Source organism: Myripristis murdjan, chromosome 15 (genome assembly GCF_902150065.1).
Source record: "Myripristis murdjan chromosome 15, fMyrMur1.1, whole genome shotgun sequence".
Taxonomy (NCBI): Eukaryota; Metazoa; Chordata; class Actinopteri; order Holocentriformes; family Holocentridae; genus Myripristis; species Myripristis murdjan.
In genome coordinates, this window is record NC_043994.1 from 17,974,957 (window position 1) to 17,996,570 (window position 21,614).

The 21,614-nt window shown below is 44.5% G+C and overlaps 1 protein-coding gene across 5 annotated transcripts in view; it reads right to left on the reverse strand.

Annotated features, from left to right (window-relative positions):
• marchf8 (membrane-associated ring finger (C3HC4) 8) overlaps nucleotides 1-21,614 on the reverse strand; it is a 95,801-nt gene that overhangs the window by 26,463 nt on the left and 47,724 nt on the right. The window contains exon 1 of one of the 5 annotated variants that reach the window (XM_030069895.1): nucleotides 10,508-10,890. The exons of the other annotated variants lie outside the window; for them this stretch is intronic. Coding sequence (XP_029925755.1) covers nucleotides 10,508-10,537 — 30 coding nt within the window. The 5' untranslated portion in view covers nucleotides 10,538-10,890. Of the gene's footprint in view, nucleotides 1-10,507; nucleotides 10,891-21,614 lie in introns of those variants that run through there. 5 annotated transcript variants of the gene reach the window in all.

The window sequence follows — 21,614 nt, forward strand, 5'->3', positions numbered from 1 at the left end:
AGATCATTACATTGTAGTTTTGTAAACGTTGAAGTGTGATATGTATACTTAGCTTCATTTTATCCTGGTTACATATACAGTACAGGCCAAAAGTTTGGACACACCTTCTGATTGGTTCTTGTCATAATATGAATTTTAACAGTTGTCCAATAGGGCTGTCGGCTGTGTAGTAACCTGACTTCTGCACAACACAACTGATGGCCCCGACCCCATTGATAAAGCAAGAAATTCCACTAATTAACCCTGATAAGGCACACCTGTGAAGTGAAAACCATTTCAGGTGACTACCTCTTGAAGCTCATCGAGAGAATGCCAAGAGTGTGCAAAGCAGTAATCAGAGCAAAGGGTGGCTATTTTGAAGAAACTAGAACATAAAACATGTTTTCAGTTATTTCACCTTTTTTTGTTAAGTACATAACTCCACATGTGTTCATTCATAGTTTTGATTCCTTCAGTTAGAACCTACAATGTAAATAGTCATGAAAATAAAGAAAACGCATTGAATGAGAAGGTGTGTCCAAACTTTTGGCCTGTACTGTATTTCTGAAGGTTAACAGTTATTGTTAAGAGTTTTCACATAAGCTTTAGTTGGAACAGACTGGTGTTTTGGTTTAATGTGACAAATCTTTACTAGGCACTGTGGTAGTATGGTGATAAGTCTGTCTTATAATGAAATGTTTAACTATAAGAAAATAAAGTTTGACTAGAAAGATGATGCCAATGCTATGCAGCTTATGCAGATTCCAGTTCCATGACACACACTTTTGTTTAAGAAATTCAAACATTAAACAGCTGCGTGTCACATAGCAGCTGACCAAAGTAAATTTTTGTCTATTCGTCCTTTTCTCTCGCTGGAGTTATGCACCTTTTTGTGACAGGCCACACCCGCCTCCACACTCCCCTTCTGTCCAATCGGCATGAAAGGTTGATCAGCTCTTCCCTGCCCCATGACCACACAAAACTCTGCGATGTTGACGTGAATCCGTTTGGACGTTTGATGCCTTTTTGAGATCGGCAGCGCCCACCGCCTGCCCCCTTTTTGCCCAATCAGCATGAGAAGTTAATCTGCTCCTTCTTGGCCCGTGACTAATCTTTCCACAAAGTTTTGTGCACCAGCACCTGTTCGCCGCTCTTACTTTAATAGGCATCTCACGCACTTCTTGCCTTACCGCTAACAAAAAAAAGGCAAAGACTCTATCAAACCACTCAGACTTGAACTGACTTAAACAACTGACTTAAAACCATGGGAGCTTTCCCTCTCCATCTCCATTTCATTATCCCTTCTATATTCCTGCAAAATGGAACATAACAGCACTTGACGGATGCGGTATGCAGAGCAAATCAGTTGTCAGATTGTTGTTGGAGCAGATAAAAATTCAGTTTTACACAGATGGAGGCTGGGGAAAGAGAGAAAAAGCAAAAGACAAATTGATGATCCTTGAGCCTTAATCCTTCCTCCTTGGCCAAACATGGAGTAACAAGCAGATATTCCAAGACTGAGGGTTTCTGGGTAAATAACAAGGCCACAAATGGGCCGATGACTCTAATAGGCTGGAGTGATTAGAAGTTGAGGACAGATGACAGCAGAGAAAGAGGAGGAGGGAAGTTTTGCTCCGGGAAGAGAGTCTCCACGCGTCCCCTCTTTTTCTCCACTCGCTTTCTTTTTCCATCCCATCTTTCTCCCAAAGTGTGCTACCTATAGGGTTTGGAGGTCACCTTCATCCACTCCCTGACAGTAGACTACAAAAGGCACTCTCAAGGCTCATGCATAATTCTGATAAGGAAGGGCTAAGATTTCACAGTCTGCTGTGTCTGTCTTTCTCCACTTCTCCTGCGGGTCTGTTAACAGGCCCTGCCTTTGATAGCACAACTTTAGACTGGACCCTGAAGACTCCGGCCTGTGAAAAGGGCGGCTTACGAGAGAAAGTGAAGGAGAAGAAGAAGTCATGTATGGCGAGGTCGCTACATCTTTCAGAGATCCCCGTTGATTCTCAGCCCACAGGCAGGCGGGGTCATCTCAGACTGCAGAAACTAAAACCTTTTTTTCCCCAACCAAACCGTGCCTCTTTGAGACGTGTCCACTGCACAGAACGTTTTTTTATTCTCAACAGGATTTTTTCAAGGATGTGCCATCTATTATGCAGAATATATAAAGCAGTGGGAGAGATGGACCTGCATAACAAATGTATAACTGCCTACACCATCTTAAACGTAAGATTGCTGACTCTTATTCGAGCCACTTAGGAGCGCATGGTGAAGTGCGAAATGCCTGGAAAAATGCAATCTTTTGACAGCTTACAGTGGCCATACATAACATTTAGCTGTCGTTGTTTTGCTTCACTTAGTCATTTGGATGTAAATTTGCCTTTTCTGTGTTGTCATTTTAAGTGAGATTGTGCTTTTATGCGAATATTGTTTGTTTAACCAGCCATTATTGTTAAGACTAACTTACAACTACCACATATTCTCCAATTATTATAATTTTATGGTGAATCTAAATTTAAAGTGCTTAATACATGCATTACATTATCCATAATGAAAGTCAACACTGCAATTAGACTGTTTCTTGCACATTAATATTATTAACACAGGACAAAGTAAACATTTTAATGTCAATGAAAGTAGAGCAGCCATTCGTTATCAATTCAGTCAACAGCCACTGAAGACTGCGATACAAAGAAGGCATGACCGAGAAACACAACGGATAGAATAAACCAGGGCAACAAATTAGAAAATTATCAGCCAGACATTTAATCAGCCAGAGATTATTTTGTTGACAAATTTCACATCAGAGGATATTATCAGTTTCCATCTTGCTACCAAGTACTTCCTCCAGATTTCTGCACCATCTCACACCAGCCTTCTGCCTGAGGCGGCGTGGAGTACAAAGATAGGTTTGTGTTTGAGGTCAGCAGCTTCTCAAAATATAAACCTAGGCCTACAATCAGTCAGATTGGTCGAAGCACCATCTGTGCGAGCCTGCGAGCAACAGTTACAAACTGCACAGAGGACTGCGATGAGTCACAAATGGGATTTTGCACAGCAGGTCAGGGTCTCAAATGAGAATTGCTTGTCAGGCTTGCAACCTTTCACCTTGTGCATTTTTTTTTAGTTATAAGACACAGATAGGGTTTTTTTTTTACAAAGAATACATAAAGAATGGACTGGATTTATGAACTGTAACCTGACTTAGACAGAAACACGTCTTGTTGTTTACGGAAAAATCCACCGCCCTAAGTTCTTACATGGTTACGTGTCATCAGTCTGCTGTGTATGCATGTACTGACCCCAGGAGCTCTTCTGTGATGAAGTCATTCACTTATTTTTTTGTATCCATTTTTCCTCAACTTGCCTCACCTCCTTCTCCTTCAGTTAGTGTTTCCTACATTTCCCAGAATGACGTTCAGCAGCAAACGGCAGACTTGCCTGGCTTGTTGCTGTCAGCGGTTGGTTTTACGTGTTTGGTGGCGAGCAAAATAAACAGCAGTGATAACAACAGTAATGACAGTGACCCCAAAGAATGAGTTTTCCCAGTCAAGCACCAGGCCTCTCGCTATAAAACAGAACATGTTTTGTGGCTGGACTGTTTTTCTGGTCTATCGTGGCTGCTCTCTGTGGAGAGGCTTGTATTGCTTCCTCTTCTGCAAAGGATTTCTCCCTGTTTGACGGTTACATGTGATTATTTAATGATTGTTCATCATCAGTACAAAATGGTTACTCTGGAAAGAAGCCCTGGAAAGACGCTCATTGAAAATTTGTTTCCCGTTAAAATCCATGCAATTGTAGCTACGACGGGGAAATCTCAATGTGACATTATTGCACGTCATCTACGCTTGGCTAGTTAGTTACAGAAATTAGGAAAACACCCCACAGACCACAAAAATTGATGCAATGGATGTTTTATAATAATGGTTTAGGGTGGATTTTTCCATTAACTGGAAAAGCGCTTTATAAATTTGACTCCGTGTCTAACTCCTGACTTGTGAAAAGAAATGGCAATCCTCTGAACCCTCCAAGACACAGCAGAGACACAATTAGACAACACCTAGAAACCCCCTCAGCCACAGAGACAGTCAGAGACTCCAGTTCCTCAATCTGCTGTAATAACACAGTCTGTTTCCAGAGGTTAATACAATCACACAGAGTATGAAAACAGTGCTTTTGGGCTGATATAATTGGCAGGAAATGCAAAAGCATCATCATTCACTGTCCCGGGAGGCAGAGAAGAGCCGGACCAAGGACAGTTTGACACAGTCAGAATTGATTCTGGCCAATAAAGACTGTTGAAGGGTGTTTTCAGTGAGCCCTTTTAAACTGGACTGCCTCCAATGCAAACCACCAATAATTTGTCAGTGCACAGCAATGGCACCTACATGCAAAACAGAGCGCTACTCGGCTCTAAAAGCATATTAAGGGAGATTAGTTTGGAGATTCATTTTCCATATAAGCAACCCCCTGCTGTGTGTCTGAAACACTGCAGTGGTACGCTACAAAACAGTCACATTAGGTGGCAGTTTTTCACTCTGTTGAAAAGGAGCCAAAACACACACTCTTCATCATCTCCTGTTATAATTCTCTGACATCGCATGAAGATGGCAAAGAGGATGCAAAGGGAGAAACAGCAGGAAAAAAGTGAAAAAGTAGGAGAGACTCACAGAAAGAGACGGAGAACGCCAAAAAGAGTGACAGCTATCAGACAGTGGTAATGAGGTGAGTGGGGAAGGAATTAAATCAGTGAAATTAATGGACGGAGAAGGATGTGTGTGTGTGTGTGTGTGTGTGTGTGTGTGGAGGGGGGTTAAGTGGAATGAGCCTCTCACATCTCTTTTCTCTCTCTCTTTCTCTGTAAATCCATTCTATGTCTATAAATGACCTCTGCAGGCCACTGAACCCTTCCCTTCAAGTGAAGTGGTATCATTTCCCAACCGATACAGTTCAATGACCAGCAGCTTAGCGTACCTGCGCCTCTGCTTTTGACAGCTTAACCAAGCATGGATGCCAGCTGGTTTGTTTTTCCTTTCTCTGTATAAAAACAAACTGCACTAAAGGTATCTTAAGGCATAAAATCATATGAAAAAAACAGTGATAACCCTCATGCACAAATAGAAAAGACAGAAAAACATACTGTGGATATCAAAAAATCTGCAAGAAGAGTGAGAAAGGGAGTGTTTACGTGTGCAAGGCAGCAAGATTGAGGAGGTAGGAAAAAAGAGACACTACATGTTTTTAGAGAGCTATGTGCATGTATATTGTTGTATGTATTTGACAGAGCAGTGTCTACTGGAGTGGAAAATCACATCCTGCTGTGTGTCTTCTGAAATTGTGGCATAGATGGGGTGAGAGTCAACATCATGTCAGCTTCCACTCGGCATGGAACCATGAAAAGACTTTATATTCCATCGCGGATTTCTCTTCCAGCTCGCTGGCGGCATTTTAGGATGTGTGGCGTGGAAAGAAAACACAAATGCGCGCATGGATGCACACAACATGCTCACACATGCATTAGGCCCATCTTTAAATTGCGACCTCGACGGGGCTCTTAAATGAGGGCTGCGAATCTAAAAATGAGGATGATTTCTGAAACTGGCAAACCCACAACAGCTCAACAAAACCACTTTGTTTTCAGTTAAACATCCATACGCCTGAAGACAAACAGGCGCTAGACTGACAGGTGAAAGAGTAAAGCTCGTGGATCTGCATTGAAAAAAAAAAAAAAACATCTAAATGACATGCAGCATGACAACAAAGACGGCCAAGAAAGAGTGAGTTTAGCCTGAGGTAGACGGCACAGGGCAGTGTTTACTTTTGAATAGCTTTCACTGAAATAAATAGCACAATCACACCAAGATCTGCTTAGGGCAGATCACATTGCTGGATGCAGCTATGAAAAATGGGGCCACCCAGTTTTTTTTTTTTTTCAAGCACAGGTTACAGTAGACAAGTTCACACAAGATCCCCTTTCCCAGATGGAGATATCTGAGATTCCTCTGCCGAGCCTCAACTCCAAAGTATAATCTCTCTTGAACCGCATAAATCAAATGTTGGCAGTATTAAGTCGAGAAAGTGGCTTTACCAGCACCCAAACTTGAATTCGTAAGAGCATGCACACACACACAGACACAGCGCACAGAGAGACAAAAGGGAGGGTCGTTTATGCGACACAGCGAGAGACGTATGAGTGCACATTGTATTGACTGAATCCTCCCTCTTGAGAGGTCAGGGGACATCCCTGCAGGATGGCCTATATCAAATGTCCCCTAGAAAGAATTCCACTGGAGAGGATGTTGGCCTTTATGTGGTTTCCTGTCCCTGTCAATGTCCAGCAACCACTTAGAGAGGAAATGCAGGCTGACTGGGAGCTCCGAGTGGGCAGCTGGGTAGGAGAGCAAAACCAGATGAGAAATCCCAACTATGCACAGCAACAACAATCGGTAGAGAGCCTGGCTCACCACATAACAGACGCCTGACCAGACCTAGTCAAGCAGCATCTGGGAGGAGAGGAGGGGAGAGGAGAGTGGAGGAGAGGAGATGGGAATTGTGCTACACAGAGACGTGGGACACCAAAAGAGCAAAGTGTAAAGAAATGTGATTTGTTTAATAACCACATAGGAATTAGCAGCATATTTGACCATCTCGTTTGCCCACAGGAGCAGCTGCATATTTATCTAGCACGTTCTGTTGGTGTCATCTGATGAGGTGGACAGGGCAGTGACAGTGTACTGCTTCCTTTACACGAGACAGGATAAACAGGACGCGGCTGAGCATTAGCTCAGCAAAACCACAGTCCCACGGTGTCAGCCTGGAGCATCTGTGTGTGTTTGTGAGTGTGCGTGCATGCGTGTGTGTGTGTGTGTGTGAGAGTGTAATAAAACCACATCAAACTGAGGTAGCCTGTAAAGCAAGAGACTGCGGGAGAGGCTAGAAACACCAGTGAGTCTGTGGAATATATGTGCACGAATGACAAGTATTTGTGTGTGTGTGCGTGTGAGTCTAACTGCCTGTGTTTTCATCAGCAGGATGTGAGCTTGTGGTTTCCCCTTCCCTTCGCACTCCTCTCCTCTATCTGTCTCTCATCTCTCTTCATTCTCTGGCATAATTGCATCAGCATGTCCAAACAGGATATGGGAAGAGACATACAGTGACCATTATTTTTCTGTGCTGTATGCGCACGCCGTGACCCTCCTGGTTGTGCGTCTGAACCGAACGGCACTCCCATTAAAACAGATTTGTTACGAGAGGCTCGCGTTAAAGCGGGAACAGAGAGCGACGGCAGGCACTGCAGTGAGAGGCAGATCTGAGATCGCTAGTAAGAAAATACCAGAGGCCAGCCTAAGGGATGTATGATGAATGAGAAGGGAGATGAGAGAGTGAGAGAGAGAGAGAGAGAACGCAGACAGAAACAGAACCGGAGACACAGGGAAACAGTGGGGGGGCGGCTGGTACAAAAAGAGAGAGAGGGAGATAGAAACATTTGTTGAAATATTTCGCGTGACTGTAGCAGGAGCCACATCTCCTCATTAGCCGCACCTCGGGTTCCACTCTTCCGCATGACACAAGTCATTACTTATGTGAACGTCACAGAGCCGAGCAACAGATAATTAGTTTGGCGCGGTGGCTCCTAATTAGCTGTGTTGTGGGTGTTGAGCCCCCCGGTTCCCTTGTGATGCAACCCTTCGCTTGTGCCGACCACACAATTATAAACAAATACAGACACCAACGAGGTCACCTTAGCGATGACAGCGCTGTAATAAATGAAATAGCGCACAAGCCTGTTAATAAGAGACCATCATAAACCACCCACTCAGTTAAACACATACTTGAGTTCAGCTGGGACTCTTGTCACAGAGCCTGTGTGCCTCCAGACAGCTCAGATAACAGCCTGAGGCCTGAGTCCACCGAGCATCTCCTTTACAGCTAGCAGCACTCAGCAGCTGCTTAGGGAGGCACTAGTTGTGGCCCCCGCTGGGAATATGAAAACCCCATTTGAAGTGCAGCTCTTTTTTTTTTTTGCAACAGCTGAAACACTTTTTTTTTTTTTTTTTTAAACTTCCAGCAACTGGCATGCTGAATACTAAATGCGACCTCCGTTCTCAGCGCCGTCGAATGTTAAAAAACACACTCAATTCCTTTAAAATCGACTCCTTGGCGTGGAAAACATGGGTTGGGAAAAGTCTCAGCTGTAACAGGAGGACACGCTGTGAAATATCCTCGCTCGGAGTGGTGCTCAAGCAGGGGTTTCAAAGTGCGGTCCGGGGGCCCTCTGGCGTCCCTGAGGGGCTTCCTGGGGGTCCTCAGGAGGCTTTCACAAGCATTTCAACACAAGAAAACTGACATCAACCCAGCATCAGTGATATGACGCTTAGATAAATCAATATATTCACCAGTATTTCTCACCTCTTCCCCATGTTTTTGAAATAAATCAAGTGAATCTGCTCAGGTTTCCCTGTAATTTAATTCAACCGAAATAATCACAAAAAATGTATGGAGTGATTATTTTAAAATTACACTTTAATCTCACCATCCTGAATCTATTTGCCAGTGTTCAATATGACATTGGGACAATTAAGCACAAACCAAAATATTTTTTTTTTCATACGGGGTCCACAAAGGAAAATCACTTCAAATGTGGGTCAGAGGTTTAATGAAAGTAAATGAAAAAGTTCGAAAGCCCCTGAGCTAAAGCACACCATAAACCTGTGGCTGCTAAACTCCGGTCCCCTCTGCCTCTCCGTCCCGTCCCGTCTCATTCTCTCTCTTTCTCTCTCGCTCTCTCTCGCTCTCTCTCTCCCGTCCCCTCCTCCCCCCAACAGGTTTTAAGCTCTGCCACAACATGTGACTGCATTAATCTCCCCTCCTCACCCTCTCCCCCTCCCTCCCCCCAGTTGCGGATTTGACACAAAGCCCTGCGATTTGGTGCATCAGTCGATGATGTGATATGCTAAGCTGTGGATTGAGAGGGAATTTTTTATTTATTTATTTATTTATTTATTTATTTATTTTTTAGATCAGATTGCTCTGCCGCTGAGGCCGTGTGTGTTTGCGAGTGAACAATCACACACCTCCCAGTCCCACATAAGAGAGCAGACAGCAGAAGCTGCAAACTGTCCTTGCATTCGGGCCACTTTCACACCAAAAAAAACTACAGTTAGGTGCCAAAGCACATGAGGAGACAAAAAAAGAAAAAAAAAAAAAGAAAAAACACCTCGTGATTGCAGCGCAGAGGGGTTAGTGAGTTCACGTGCATTGAAAAGGCGCACCTCTGAGAGATTGTGTACTGTGGCAATCACTCGTCAACCACAGTAATAGTGTAAACAAAGACCTGATTGAGTTTAATGTGCAACTGCGACTAATGTCAACAGTTCACAGATGCTATATTTAAGGAAAACTTTAATATTTAAATGCATTCACTGTTCAAAACATGCTTATAAATGTTAATGATATCCCTATTTGCACTTGCCACGATGTATTAGTGTGTTTCAAAGTATTTGTAAGAAGACAAACAATTATGCTTATTTTTTTTAGAAGTAAAACCATCAAAAATGCTTACGTGATCATAGATAAGCTAAAAATCCTTTAGTAACACATATTTAGATGATATAAAAATGCAGTCCAGTGCAGTGTACAGGACTGGCAAATACAGATGGGGTGTGTACAGTATACTGTGCACCCCCACTCATCCGCTGAACAAAGGGCAGAGGGGAGCGCACGAGAAACTGGGTCAACCTTTCACACTGTAGAGGTGACAGACGCTCTCCTGAACCGTGCAACCACATACTTCACACACATTTTCATAGATGCACACATGTACGCCCGCACATCTGCGACGGAATTAAAAGACAGGGTTCACAGTCCCCGAGAGATGCAGCTGCTTACATAAACACACACACACACACACACACACACATAACACCAAGACAGCCATAACAAACACAACATAATGTAGCCGATCCCACATAATCACATCCAAAACCATACATTCAATATAATACAGTCCCAGTGCATGCCTAAAGCCCTAATCTATTTGAAAGCATATCTGCCTGATCATTTTCTCTTTCTCTCCCTTTTCATCGACAAACACACAAACACACACACAGATACACACACACACACACAGGCAGCCTAACAAACACACATTCCTGAGTAGTCTTTCATCTAGTTGCTACTGCAGCAAAGAAGCGCTTTGCCATCACCACGGAGACAGAAGGCCTCACCATAACAACCACTGAATGGAAACTACGATGAGCCCCCCTCCCTCTGTTATCAACCCCTCTCTCTCTCTCTCTCTCATTCCACTGTGCACCCTTTTAAACGCGTATAACAGATGGACGACGGATGTAGACGCGATGCAATGCTAGGATGTTCAAAGAGGATATTTAGAGTAAATTGAGGAATGATCACAACAATGACGACAACAAGCGCCGGCATCGATATCACTGTCAGCGGCAAACAACCACAACAGGAAGAACGACAGCATCAGCAGCGATTAAAAACAAGGGTCAGTCTGTACCTGAATTTTCATTTTCCAACAGGAATTCATTGCTGGTTCCTGGATCCTGAGGCCACCCTCTCTCACACAAACACACAATCACACAGTCACCATCTCACACACACACACACACACACACACCCTCACACAGACAATGGTTCCTGGGGGAGGTTACATGCCCGTCTCTGAGTAAAATCCTTCGAGGTGAGCCGAGACGGAGGGAGAGCAAAGCCTCGGCGAATGCGGAAGTGGAGCCACGGCAACAATGTCAGCTGTCGCCGTGGTGACTGCAGCTACGCTGGCACGGCACGGGAACAAAGAGAAAGAGGAAAAGATAGAGAGATGGCAGAGGAAAGGAGAGTGAGTGGCTGCCCTACATTTCCTGCACACACACACATAGACAGAGAGAGAGAGAGAGCTCCAAGCTGCTGCTGCTACTTGTCCGGGCTTGCTCTCACTCTGTCTGTCTCTCTCTCTCCAAACACACACACAATACACACACACACAGCCAATCCGGTATTGTAATCCCATTGGCCGAGCTACCACTTCCTCCAGCTGATCTTGATGGGGAGGGGGAGGGGCAAACTGCTGATGAATCATTCATGAGAGGAGGTGGTGTCCTTTAAATAGACTCCCCCTGTGCTCTGCTCACTGAGCTTAACCTTAAAGCACCTCCCACCGCCGCCATGGCTTCACACCAACCAGCACATGCATAACGCACACACACACACACGCCTCTGAACCTCTGACCACGGTCCTGTCTGTTCCTGTGCCCATCTACACCATTATCTCCATCCACCAATAGAAGACGACGTTACTCCTGGCTCCAACCAATCCCCAACAACCAAGGAGGGGAGTCGAGGGGAAGCAAGGTGAAGCAGGGATAAGAGGCTAATTTATTACAGACATCCTCACGGCTGTATTCAAGGGCAAACCCAACACACACCATAATCACTCACAATATGTGCACAAGCACAGGAGGAGCTTCCCTAATATATAAATATATATATAAATAAATAAACTGATGAAACTGCTCTCTTTCACACAGTTATGATTCATTTACCAAACAATGCTGCATTTTATTATTGCTGTTACCGTGCGGCTGATGGATGACTCCGTTTGGTGAAACTGAGAGGCCAATAAGAAAGGGAAGGCGCTGCCAGTTTCATGATTGATATGAAAGCGGGCCGTGGAGGGCAGAGGTAAACAAACAATCATCGAACGCGGCCTGTTAATTACCGCGCTCAAAACACACGGAGACACGACACACACGCCACGGCCTGTCATCAGCAGCCGAGCGGCGCGTTAAAGTCCACCGACATGAACACATACGAGAGGAAAAAATGTCCTCATGTCCCATAAAAAAAACTCTACTGTGGCTTTACTGAGAACTGGATTTGCTAAGTCAGATTACACATATGATAAGTGCGTGTGTGTGTGTGTGTGTGTGTGTGTGTGTGTGTGTGTGCATATGTGTGTGTGTGTGTTTGGTAAGAGAGAGAGGAGACAGTTTAACTGAAATGGGAGTTGCATTTTAAAGCAACAGTAACAGGAAAGAGGGGTCAGTGGGAGGAGACAGTACCCGTGAACACACACACACACACACACACACACACACAAATACATACACATACTCATGCATGAATAATGTCCATGGGTGTCGACAATAATACTAATACTACTAGTAAAATTACATGTTGTTGATGAGTTGTTTTTTCTATTAAAAACAGTTAACACTACAAATACATATTTATATTTAATACTGAGAGAGAGAGAGAGAGAGAGAGAGAGAGAGAGAGAGAGAAAATGGACAGGAAGACGTCTGACCAAGGTGGTGTGTTGTCTTCCTATTCACCCTGAGGACAGGTCAGGGCTTTTCCACTGGATAACGAGTTAAGCGGTACTTTTCACTTTCACTGAGTAACACCACTTAAACGGCTTTGGCCTCTAAATGCAAGTCTTACCGCAGCTCCTCTGGGCCTCCGTGTGGACTTTGGCCAGTCAACGCAGCAAAGACATTTCTGAATTTCAACACAATAAACAGCCAAATCACAGCGGCTACACAAAGCTCTCTGCATTAAAAAACACTCGACTGAAACTGTTGTGGCTTTTGATAAGGCTATTTTCTCACTTGTACCTGCAGTACCAAATAAAATTTCCCTATAAACAAAAAAAAAAACGAGTGCTGGTACGAGTCCCAGCAGCATGAGGCCTTGGTTGGAAATGTGCGGTGTGTAATTGGATCCAGGCAACAGTTAAGCATGAGGCAACGGCAGGCAACAATAGAATGAATGAGCTTCTGATTTCAGTGAGTGAGGCTTTTTTGTATAGCTTCCTCCTGAATGCATTCACACTGACACTGCTTCAGAAGGTGAGGACGCATTTCATTTACAGTGCGGCAACAGAACGTCCTTAATCCCACTCATGTCAACGTGCACTGAAGTCACAGTGAAATTCAGTCACTGAGCCAGTCGCAGGCCACAAACGGGCACACATGATTTCCCAGCAAAATGGGAAAAAAGAGACAAGAATAATGAGTCAAAGCGAGAACAGGTTGACTGCTGCCTAGATTTCTATTCCCAGCCAGCGAAACAGCCCATCACTTTAACAAAGCATTACAAGCAGGTGATCCAGGCGCTTAAGCCGGCCCCGCAGGGCATTGTACAGAGAAGCTTAAGGGTTAACTCTGTATGAAATGCTGAGTCTAGCCTGGCTGCTGCAGTGATTATAGCCCCTGTCCATGCTCAATTATATGCTCATGTATTTCAGAAAAATATCAGTCAGAGTCGGCGTAAGTTGCACAATGGCCTTCTCCCCATACATGCTGTTAGCCTGATTACATGACAAGGCAGCGAGAGCTCAGAATACAAGAAACTGTGCAAATCAGCTGGAGACCCAGGAGGAGCAGGGATGAAATATTAGAGAGATGGATGGACGGGTAGAATTTCAAGCAAAATGGAAAAGGCCAGAAAGAAAGGAGAGAAAGAGAACTGTCTGATTTCTACTGAGGGGAGAAACATGTCAGATATCCTACCGGGCGTGAAATTGAGCTGTAATAGCCCTTTCAGTTGATATTCAAATACAGTCATGCATACTGATAACTACAACACTACAGCGTGTCTGCCTGTTGCACGTTTCAATCAAATCTACCTCAAATTAAGAGTACGAGACAAGAGGAGGAAGAGAAGAGGCGGCGGCGGCGGGATGGGCCGTGTGAAATCAAACATGACCTCTTCAGAAATTAATTTCAAAACATTTCGCTGCCGCCGCTGCGTTCAGTAAAGCGTCGAGCAACCGGCGCCGTCCCCTTCGCTACTTGTCCCGCTGCACTGCTTTGATCCAGGGCTTTGGCTTTTCATTTACATATGCCTGCGTGCTGCAGCGGAGGATGGCTTCTGAGCCTCGTGCATTCATGGAGCATAATCTCCAGATCAGAATGCACACGCACGAGTATCCAGCAGAATGTCAGCACACCACCATGACCACGGCACAGTGCCATCAATTCGCCATCCCAAAATAACAAGTGGCTGACTGAGGCAGCTTTATTGATCTGCAGCGCTCCCCTACTACCCACTCCTCTCTGCTATCGCGCCATCTTTTCTATTTTGACACCCAATGGAGCACATCTATCTAAACCTGTGAAAGCCAATGGGGACATGCAGCGAAGGGCTCCCGCTGTGTGCAAACGTGACTGCCAATGGGGGAGGGGGACAAACTTTGGAGTGACCTCTTTCTGAGATCCGCACTCTGCTTTCAGAGGCTATTTCTGGCCAGGCTGCTGGGCCGGGCGACAGGACTCCGGAGCATGGCAGCGTGCGCCATGCAGGTCACACATTTACATCGGGCTTGCACCCTCTACCTTATGCCAGCGCCACAATTACACCACGAACGCATCACAAATCACAGCGTGTGACGTCGCATGTGTTACTAATCAGCGACGTTTTGTCTTGCCAACAAGATGTTCATGATGTTTTCAGATTATGTAACTATCTCACTCCTGATTGCTTCACCCAGACGCTGAGCAATGCGTTAACAATCCCTCCAGGAAAATTAAATAGATGATTATTTCAGAACTTGGCATTCCAGATTTGAATGTGTTGGACCTGCTGCATGAGCTGAATTATCGGCCCGCCTTTGCCAAGGTATGCATGATGCACGGCTGTTTACGTGGCACCCACAACTTTTGGTTTATTACATAACTGTTTCGACCCCACGGGGTTGTATCAGGACACTTAGCAATGCAGCGAGCGAGTTACTCAGAGCAAGACTTAACATAGGCCTCAGTGCAGTGCAGTGAAGAACTCTGTACATCAGAAGTGAGAAGTGATTCAGTACTGCGCCACAGAGCAGAACTTACTGCAACTTAAAAGGAAACACAGTCATGGTCAGGGTCACAATGACCTGTCAATACAAGAATCGGAATACAATGCAATCACATGAAGTGGGAACTGCATGTAGCTGTCCTGTAACATCTCTCAACAGGAACCATGACAAAATGAGATTGTATGTCAAGAGCTGCTAAATTATCTGGTGGATAAGATGTCCACAGGGTTGGATACATTTCAGCCAGAGAATTCAACGGTAATCCACACACTCGCCTATTCTCAAGTATTACACCACAGCTAACTTCAAATGTACAGACAGGATAGGCTCTCATCAGTATACGGGAAATATCTGCATATAAATATTGCATTTATCTGGTTCTCCAGTTCAAAAAACAAACCAGAGGATTTTCTGTTTGCTCTGTCTCTTACAATTAGAATTCAGCTAGAAATACAATTCGCATTTGGCAGATGCTTTTATCCAAAGCGACATACGTATGAGATTTTTATACACCACAAGCAAAGATCTATTTAGGAGAGAAACACGACATCCAGCGCCATAAAGCTCTGGTTCTGGTCCAAAGGACATAGGTGCTACAAAGCAGCGCCACAGGGCAACGCAAAGAGTGCAAAAGCTCTTCCCGTGTTTATTATTATGGATGGCTGCAAAATGTGTTTTAAAATATGTGGGTGATGTATTGACAACTGTAGCAAATAATCATTTGGATGGTAAAGCGCCACAGCCTGTGAGAATTACAAAGCTGGTCAGGCCATGGAAGAGCGATCTTAGGCTCTTAAATTATTTCCCCATAGAGCCAAGAGGAGGTGGTGGTTCATGTTTGTTATTTTAATGCACTCTAACATCCACACACACACAGAAGCACATGACCGCAGACACACAAACACACAGAAGATGCCAAATTAAAGAGATATGCTGGCCAGCAGCCAATACAGCTCACTCTTCAAGTTCAGCCAGCATCTAGGCCTATTCTCAGTGGGCCAAAAAAGAAAACAAAATAAAAAACAACAACAACAACACCACCAAAAAAAAAAAAAAAAAATCAACTGCAGCATTCACTGTGTAGAGTTTACTACTGACTCTATCAGTCCCCAGATCTGCACCTGAGGCTAGTGATAACCGTCTAAATGAGATAAGTTTTCAGCTGGAGCACGGGGGTGTGCAAGGAGCAGAGGTGCAACAGCAGCTCCAGCGTCACACTCTCAGCAGAATGGATCAATGAAGCCTGGGTGCTTTCCAAGTTGCAGAGGAATGCTACCAAATATGACAAGATCACACTCTCTTAATGAAACCTGTGTTGTACTGTGTGTGTGTGTGTGTGTGTTTGTGTGAAGGGCACAAGAGCCTATTGAGATGCAGACAGTGGCCCGGTGCCAGGGTGATGGAGCTCACTGCTCTTTTTGACTCTTGACCAGGCTGACCTGATATCTCTGGCATCACACAATTAGTCTGTCCATCGCTAGGGGACAAAAAAAGACAAAACACTTTGCACTGTTAAAAATGACACTTAAAACAACAGAATGCACATCCAAAGTTCAAACTAAATGACAACAAATGCGAACTGCTCGCATATTCCTCACACTGACAGAAGACAAATGAGCACTGGAATGACTGGCAACTCTCGCTTTGGTGGTGTTTCCCATTATTTTTTGCAGCCTGATGAGAGTAATTACGATTAGAAAGATGTTATCAACACTCGCTGAAAATGAGAGGGAAGCGTCAACAGTTTTAAGGTCAGCTTTGCGTTTTCATTTCTCAGACCTTTTTAAATCTCCTTCAGGAGCTACAAGGCGACAAGCAAGGGCTTTTATCTAAAGGTTGTGTGAATTTTATACACTATCTAGTAATCTTTGATCAATGATTTTGCTTCACTGTCCATGTGTATTACTGCAGGAATGAGTAAAGAAACCTGCTATTGCGCCCCCCCCCCCCCTCCAAAACGTCCACGTCCCTCCCCTTTGGCCCTTGTCCACTAGATATGACATAATCAATCATCACCCGCTGGTTAGCAGATGGTGCCCCACTGCTGACCCCTGACAGATGGAGAAGTCTGTGTTGCATGTATACTGATTAGGGATATCTTACACACAAACACACACAAACACACGCACATGCACACAATAAAATTCATCTCCAACCACAGCCATTCCTTTTCCTTTTCCTTCGTTCAAAGATCTGACCAGAATTTCTAGCTTGTAAGTAGCTTTGCTGCAGGATGTGACTCTCAGCAGGGGGTCCTGGCTTTCAAACAGAAAAGACCCAGGCCTGCAGTTAAGACGCTACCTCTCCTGCATCTAGCCAACCCACCCACACGGACTTCAAACAGCTTAACACGTCAAAGTAAAAACTAACCGAGTATGTACTGTAAACTATGGTGTTTACCAAGCTTTGGTTCTTGAATCAGTGTGGATGAGAGAGAGCAATTTAAAGTATGAAGATACCAACCTCATATAGTGTTGAAACTGCAAAATGCAGCAGAAGTCCTTTAGCGATGTCTAGTCTCTGTGCATGTCCTCACACACTCAGACTCGCACCCAAAAACAAAACTACACAAAACCCAGCATGAATAATTCCTCTGTGCCCTACCATCGAAGGACAGCTCCTTCAGAGACGTGTTGTTTGCCAAGAAATAAAAAGACTACAGTCAACATAAACAGCTCATAATACTATTTTTTCCAACCTAGAATGTTTGTAGCGGGAGATACTTTGATGTATGCCACTGGGATGCAAGTTTATTCAATCTTCTAGTCTACAGCACCTGAGGTAAGTAACCTTGGAACTGCTCACCCTCCCACCTCCATGTGTTGTATGATGGATGAAGAATGGAGTAATGAATTCCTAGCCTACACTCCCTCCACTGCAATCCTCCACCCACCCACTCCAATCCCCATTTGAGGTCCGGTCTCATTTAGCTCCCACAGAAAATACGGTCCAGAGCAGCAGTGATTTGCATTCAAAGGCTATTCATCTTACATGCCTCATGCCTGCAATTCAACAAAAGGTAGATTTTCATTTTGAATGCCTGAAAATCAAAAAAAGCTTGAGCTGTTAGTCAAAACAGTGGAACACTAGGGGCAAAAATATTTTGCATTTAATATGCTGCATCATCTAGCACTTTCTTGCAGTTTCAAAAAAGGGAACTTCAGACAGCATACATTTGCAAATCTCCCTTGTGAAAATGTGAAATGAGACTGCACTCAGAACAGACTTCAGAAACACATAAAGGTTTGGATGCAGGTTGCTATCGAGCTTTGCCCACTCAGGAGATAGTACACATCTGAGATAGGTGGCAAAGTAACTGGCCATGACAGACAGCAGCAGAGAGGAAGCTAATCTCAGATCAGGAACACTGCCTGCTCCGCTGCCCCCTGCTGCCCTGGCCCTGTACATACCCTCAACTCAACTCGACTGTCACAGTGGAACAGTAAAACAAAAAACTTTCTCTTGGGTCAGCACATTCCAAGGAAAAATAAAAACAAGAGCTGCATGGATAGTACAAAAAAAGTGCAAGAAGACAAGACAAAGCAAGACAGTGCAAAATGGTGCAATGCAGTCATAGTATGAGTAACTGATGTGAAGTTTACTCAAGTTCAGCATTAGCCAAATCACAGTGCTTGCATATTAATCTGTGGGGATTAAATAAAGCATGGTGTACACAATGTAAATATAAAGTTACTGTTGGCTTATGCTGCACCTGTGACCCATATGCAAATATAATACATGACCACATATGACCCTTTACAAGTAAACTGTCATATATGTTACATATATTGTCATATATGAAAAGAACAGATTGTACTTGTGAGGTCATATACTGTATGTGCACACATACCTGCTCAATATGTGTGTATGTGTGTATCTCTCTCTCTCTCTCTCTCTCTCTCTCTCTCTCTCTCTCTCTCTCTCTCTCTCTCTCTCTCTCTCTCTCTCTCTCTCTCTCTCTCTCTCTCTCTCTATAGAGAGAGAGAGAGAGAGAGAGAGAGATACACACATATATACACAAGTGGTGAATTGGGGAGGATTCCTCTGCTTTAATATGGACATACATGCCATATATGAAAATATATGTACATATATTACATTTCCACCAAGAAAAAAAATTAATCTCCCATCTCCCTACATTGTTGTTATTCTTCTCCACTGCAATCACAAGCACACCAGCTGTGCTCTGAACATGCCACACCAAAACCACACTCCTGTCTCAGCTGTCTCGACCAAAGCCTAGTCTTGCACATCCTGTCACCGTGTTGGCATGTGTCACCCCCACTGCCATAACTGATTGACGGGTGACGCGGTGGTTGCCTCATACATGATAACTAACCCGCATCTTGTCGGCATGTTTACCCCATAACATCTCCATATGGGTTGTGCTCCTGCAGTGTTGCTTAGGATTGTTCCCTGCCACATGGCACAGCTGTGGGAGGCTCACAATGATGGCACAACAAGCTGTTGTGACTGCTCTGGAGGCTTACTGTTCCTTCAGATCAGTTTTATGCCGAAAGACAGACAGTACAGAGGCAGGAAATGGATCAGAGGCAAGGCATGGCTTGAGACACAAGTCTTGAGCCAGGTTGAAACCCACAAAGCCGCGTGTCCATGGCATGCATTTTGAGGCACTCAAATGTCCCTCTGGAGGGCCGTTTCGACTGCTGCTGCAACAATGCCACATTCAAAAACGCCATATTCCACGGCTGTGTCTGCTCTCATACACAGAGAAAGCTGCAGAGCCGAGGCCTACATATAGTAGCGTACGAGGTAGCTCCCCAGGACACAGAGGTTGTCTCTCTGAAAGAAAACTTTACAGCATATTACAGCTGTCACTATTAGGCCTCACATTCAGAAAAAATTATCCACTTCACCTCAGGTTAGGAGGTGAGAGAGGGACGGAGAAAGAGAGAAAGCGAGCGAGAAAGCAAGAGAGCAACCAAGAAAGAGTGCAAGAGAGAGAGAGAGCGATAGAGTGAGCTAAAGCAAGTGAAGGCAAAGGCAAGTAAAGCAGCGGAGTGCATTTAACAGCTGGTCTTTTGAAGTGATAAGCATGAAGTCAAAATCCCATCGCTCCCAGGCAGTCCGCACTCCCTCTCTCTCACTTTTTCTACATTTCCATCTCAAATTTTTTTTTTTGCTATTCCCTCGCCTTCACTGGGCTGGGCTTCTTCTCTACATTTCTGTCCCTTCATCTCCCCATGCATCTCCACCTCCCCTTTCCTCCAAGTCTCCAACCCTCCAAGTCGCCCACCACCACCCAGTCACTATTTGTCTGGTCAGCTCTCTGTCTTGGTCACAAGCAGCTTTAACAAATCTCATCGCTAGAAGGGGCATTTCCATTGGACATCAGGTCGAAATAAGAGCCGACAGAGGGAGCAGATGGTGATATTTTCCCAATGACATCGATTGGCTTCTACTGCGTTTCTCCACTACCTAGTTCCATCGCTCGCTGTCTGATCACACATGAGCCCCTTGGCAGAAGATTGGACAGTGTTCACTGAAGTTTACAGCCTGATGAGGCGTCTCAGTGAGGAGTCAACAGCGTTATGCAATGAAGCCACTGGCATCTATACAGAATGTGCTCATGCAAAAATATAATTTGATTGGGGAACGTTCTGTTCCAAACTAGGGTGGGGCAATATATCAATACTGTTGATATCATGATCTGAGACGAACCTTGGTATCATCTGGGATTATGGATATTGTAAGGATTGTCTTTTCCTGGTTTTAAAAGCTGCATTGTAGTAAAGAAGTGCAATTTTCTGAACCTAGACTGTTTTACTTTTCCCCCCATGTGCTTGGTCATCATAGCCATATTCCTACTAATGATTGTTTATCAAAAATAACCTGTGTGTAAACATCTTATGTAAGCACAAAAATGTCAACACCAAGGTTACTAGTCGAAGACATTGTGATGTTTGATTTTGTCCATATTGCTAAGCCGTACTCCAAACTCATAATTTAAGAAAACCTTTTTCTGGTATTATGCAGTAAATTGTTAAAAATCATGGTGGTTAGATATCAATTCCGTTTTGAAAAGCTTGTTTGTACTGCACATCTCGGGGACATCATAAGCATCCATTTAGATTGTGAGAGTTCTTGGGGAGAAAATACAACAAGCAGCTAATCAACAGGGATATCCAATCTCCTCAGAAAGCAACAGTGACAGCGCTTTATGGAAACAGTGTATTCTCTCTCCTCCTCCATACACAGCACCCCCCCCCCCCCCCCCCCCCCCCCCAGCTATAGTTTCAGCTCTTTATTCGGTGGAGTACTCCAGCACCCTGAGAGATCAGCAGGAGGCTATACGTTCTGCATTCACTCCGAGTGTCTTGAGTGGCTAATAGGAGGATGACATCAGATCCTCCTCTGCCAGCTCTCTCCCTCTCTTACGCTATTGTCCTCACTCAGTCCCCTGTCATCACACATCATTGCCTGTCACGGCTCAGACATATCAACTTTCCATCACGTGGCAGGTGGCTGGCCCCGTTTATATGAGAGTGTGTGTGTGTGTGTGTGTGTGTGTGTGTGTGTGTGTCTGTGAGCACAGTCAACAGGTTAGCTGCCGATCCAAGAGAAAAAATCCTGTTCCCTTGCCCAGATCTGCATACTTCCTGCAGTCATGTGTCAGCGTGTGCACAGAGTGAGCCGGAGAGACAGCAGACTCTGTTCTGTACATCAATAACATCGGACGACTGCCATCTCCTCAACATCACACAAATGTACAAAAAAACATAAACTAATAAGCATTTCCAAGCATATACTCACGGGTGTTACATTGCCCACAGTGTATGCTGTC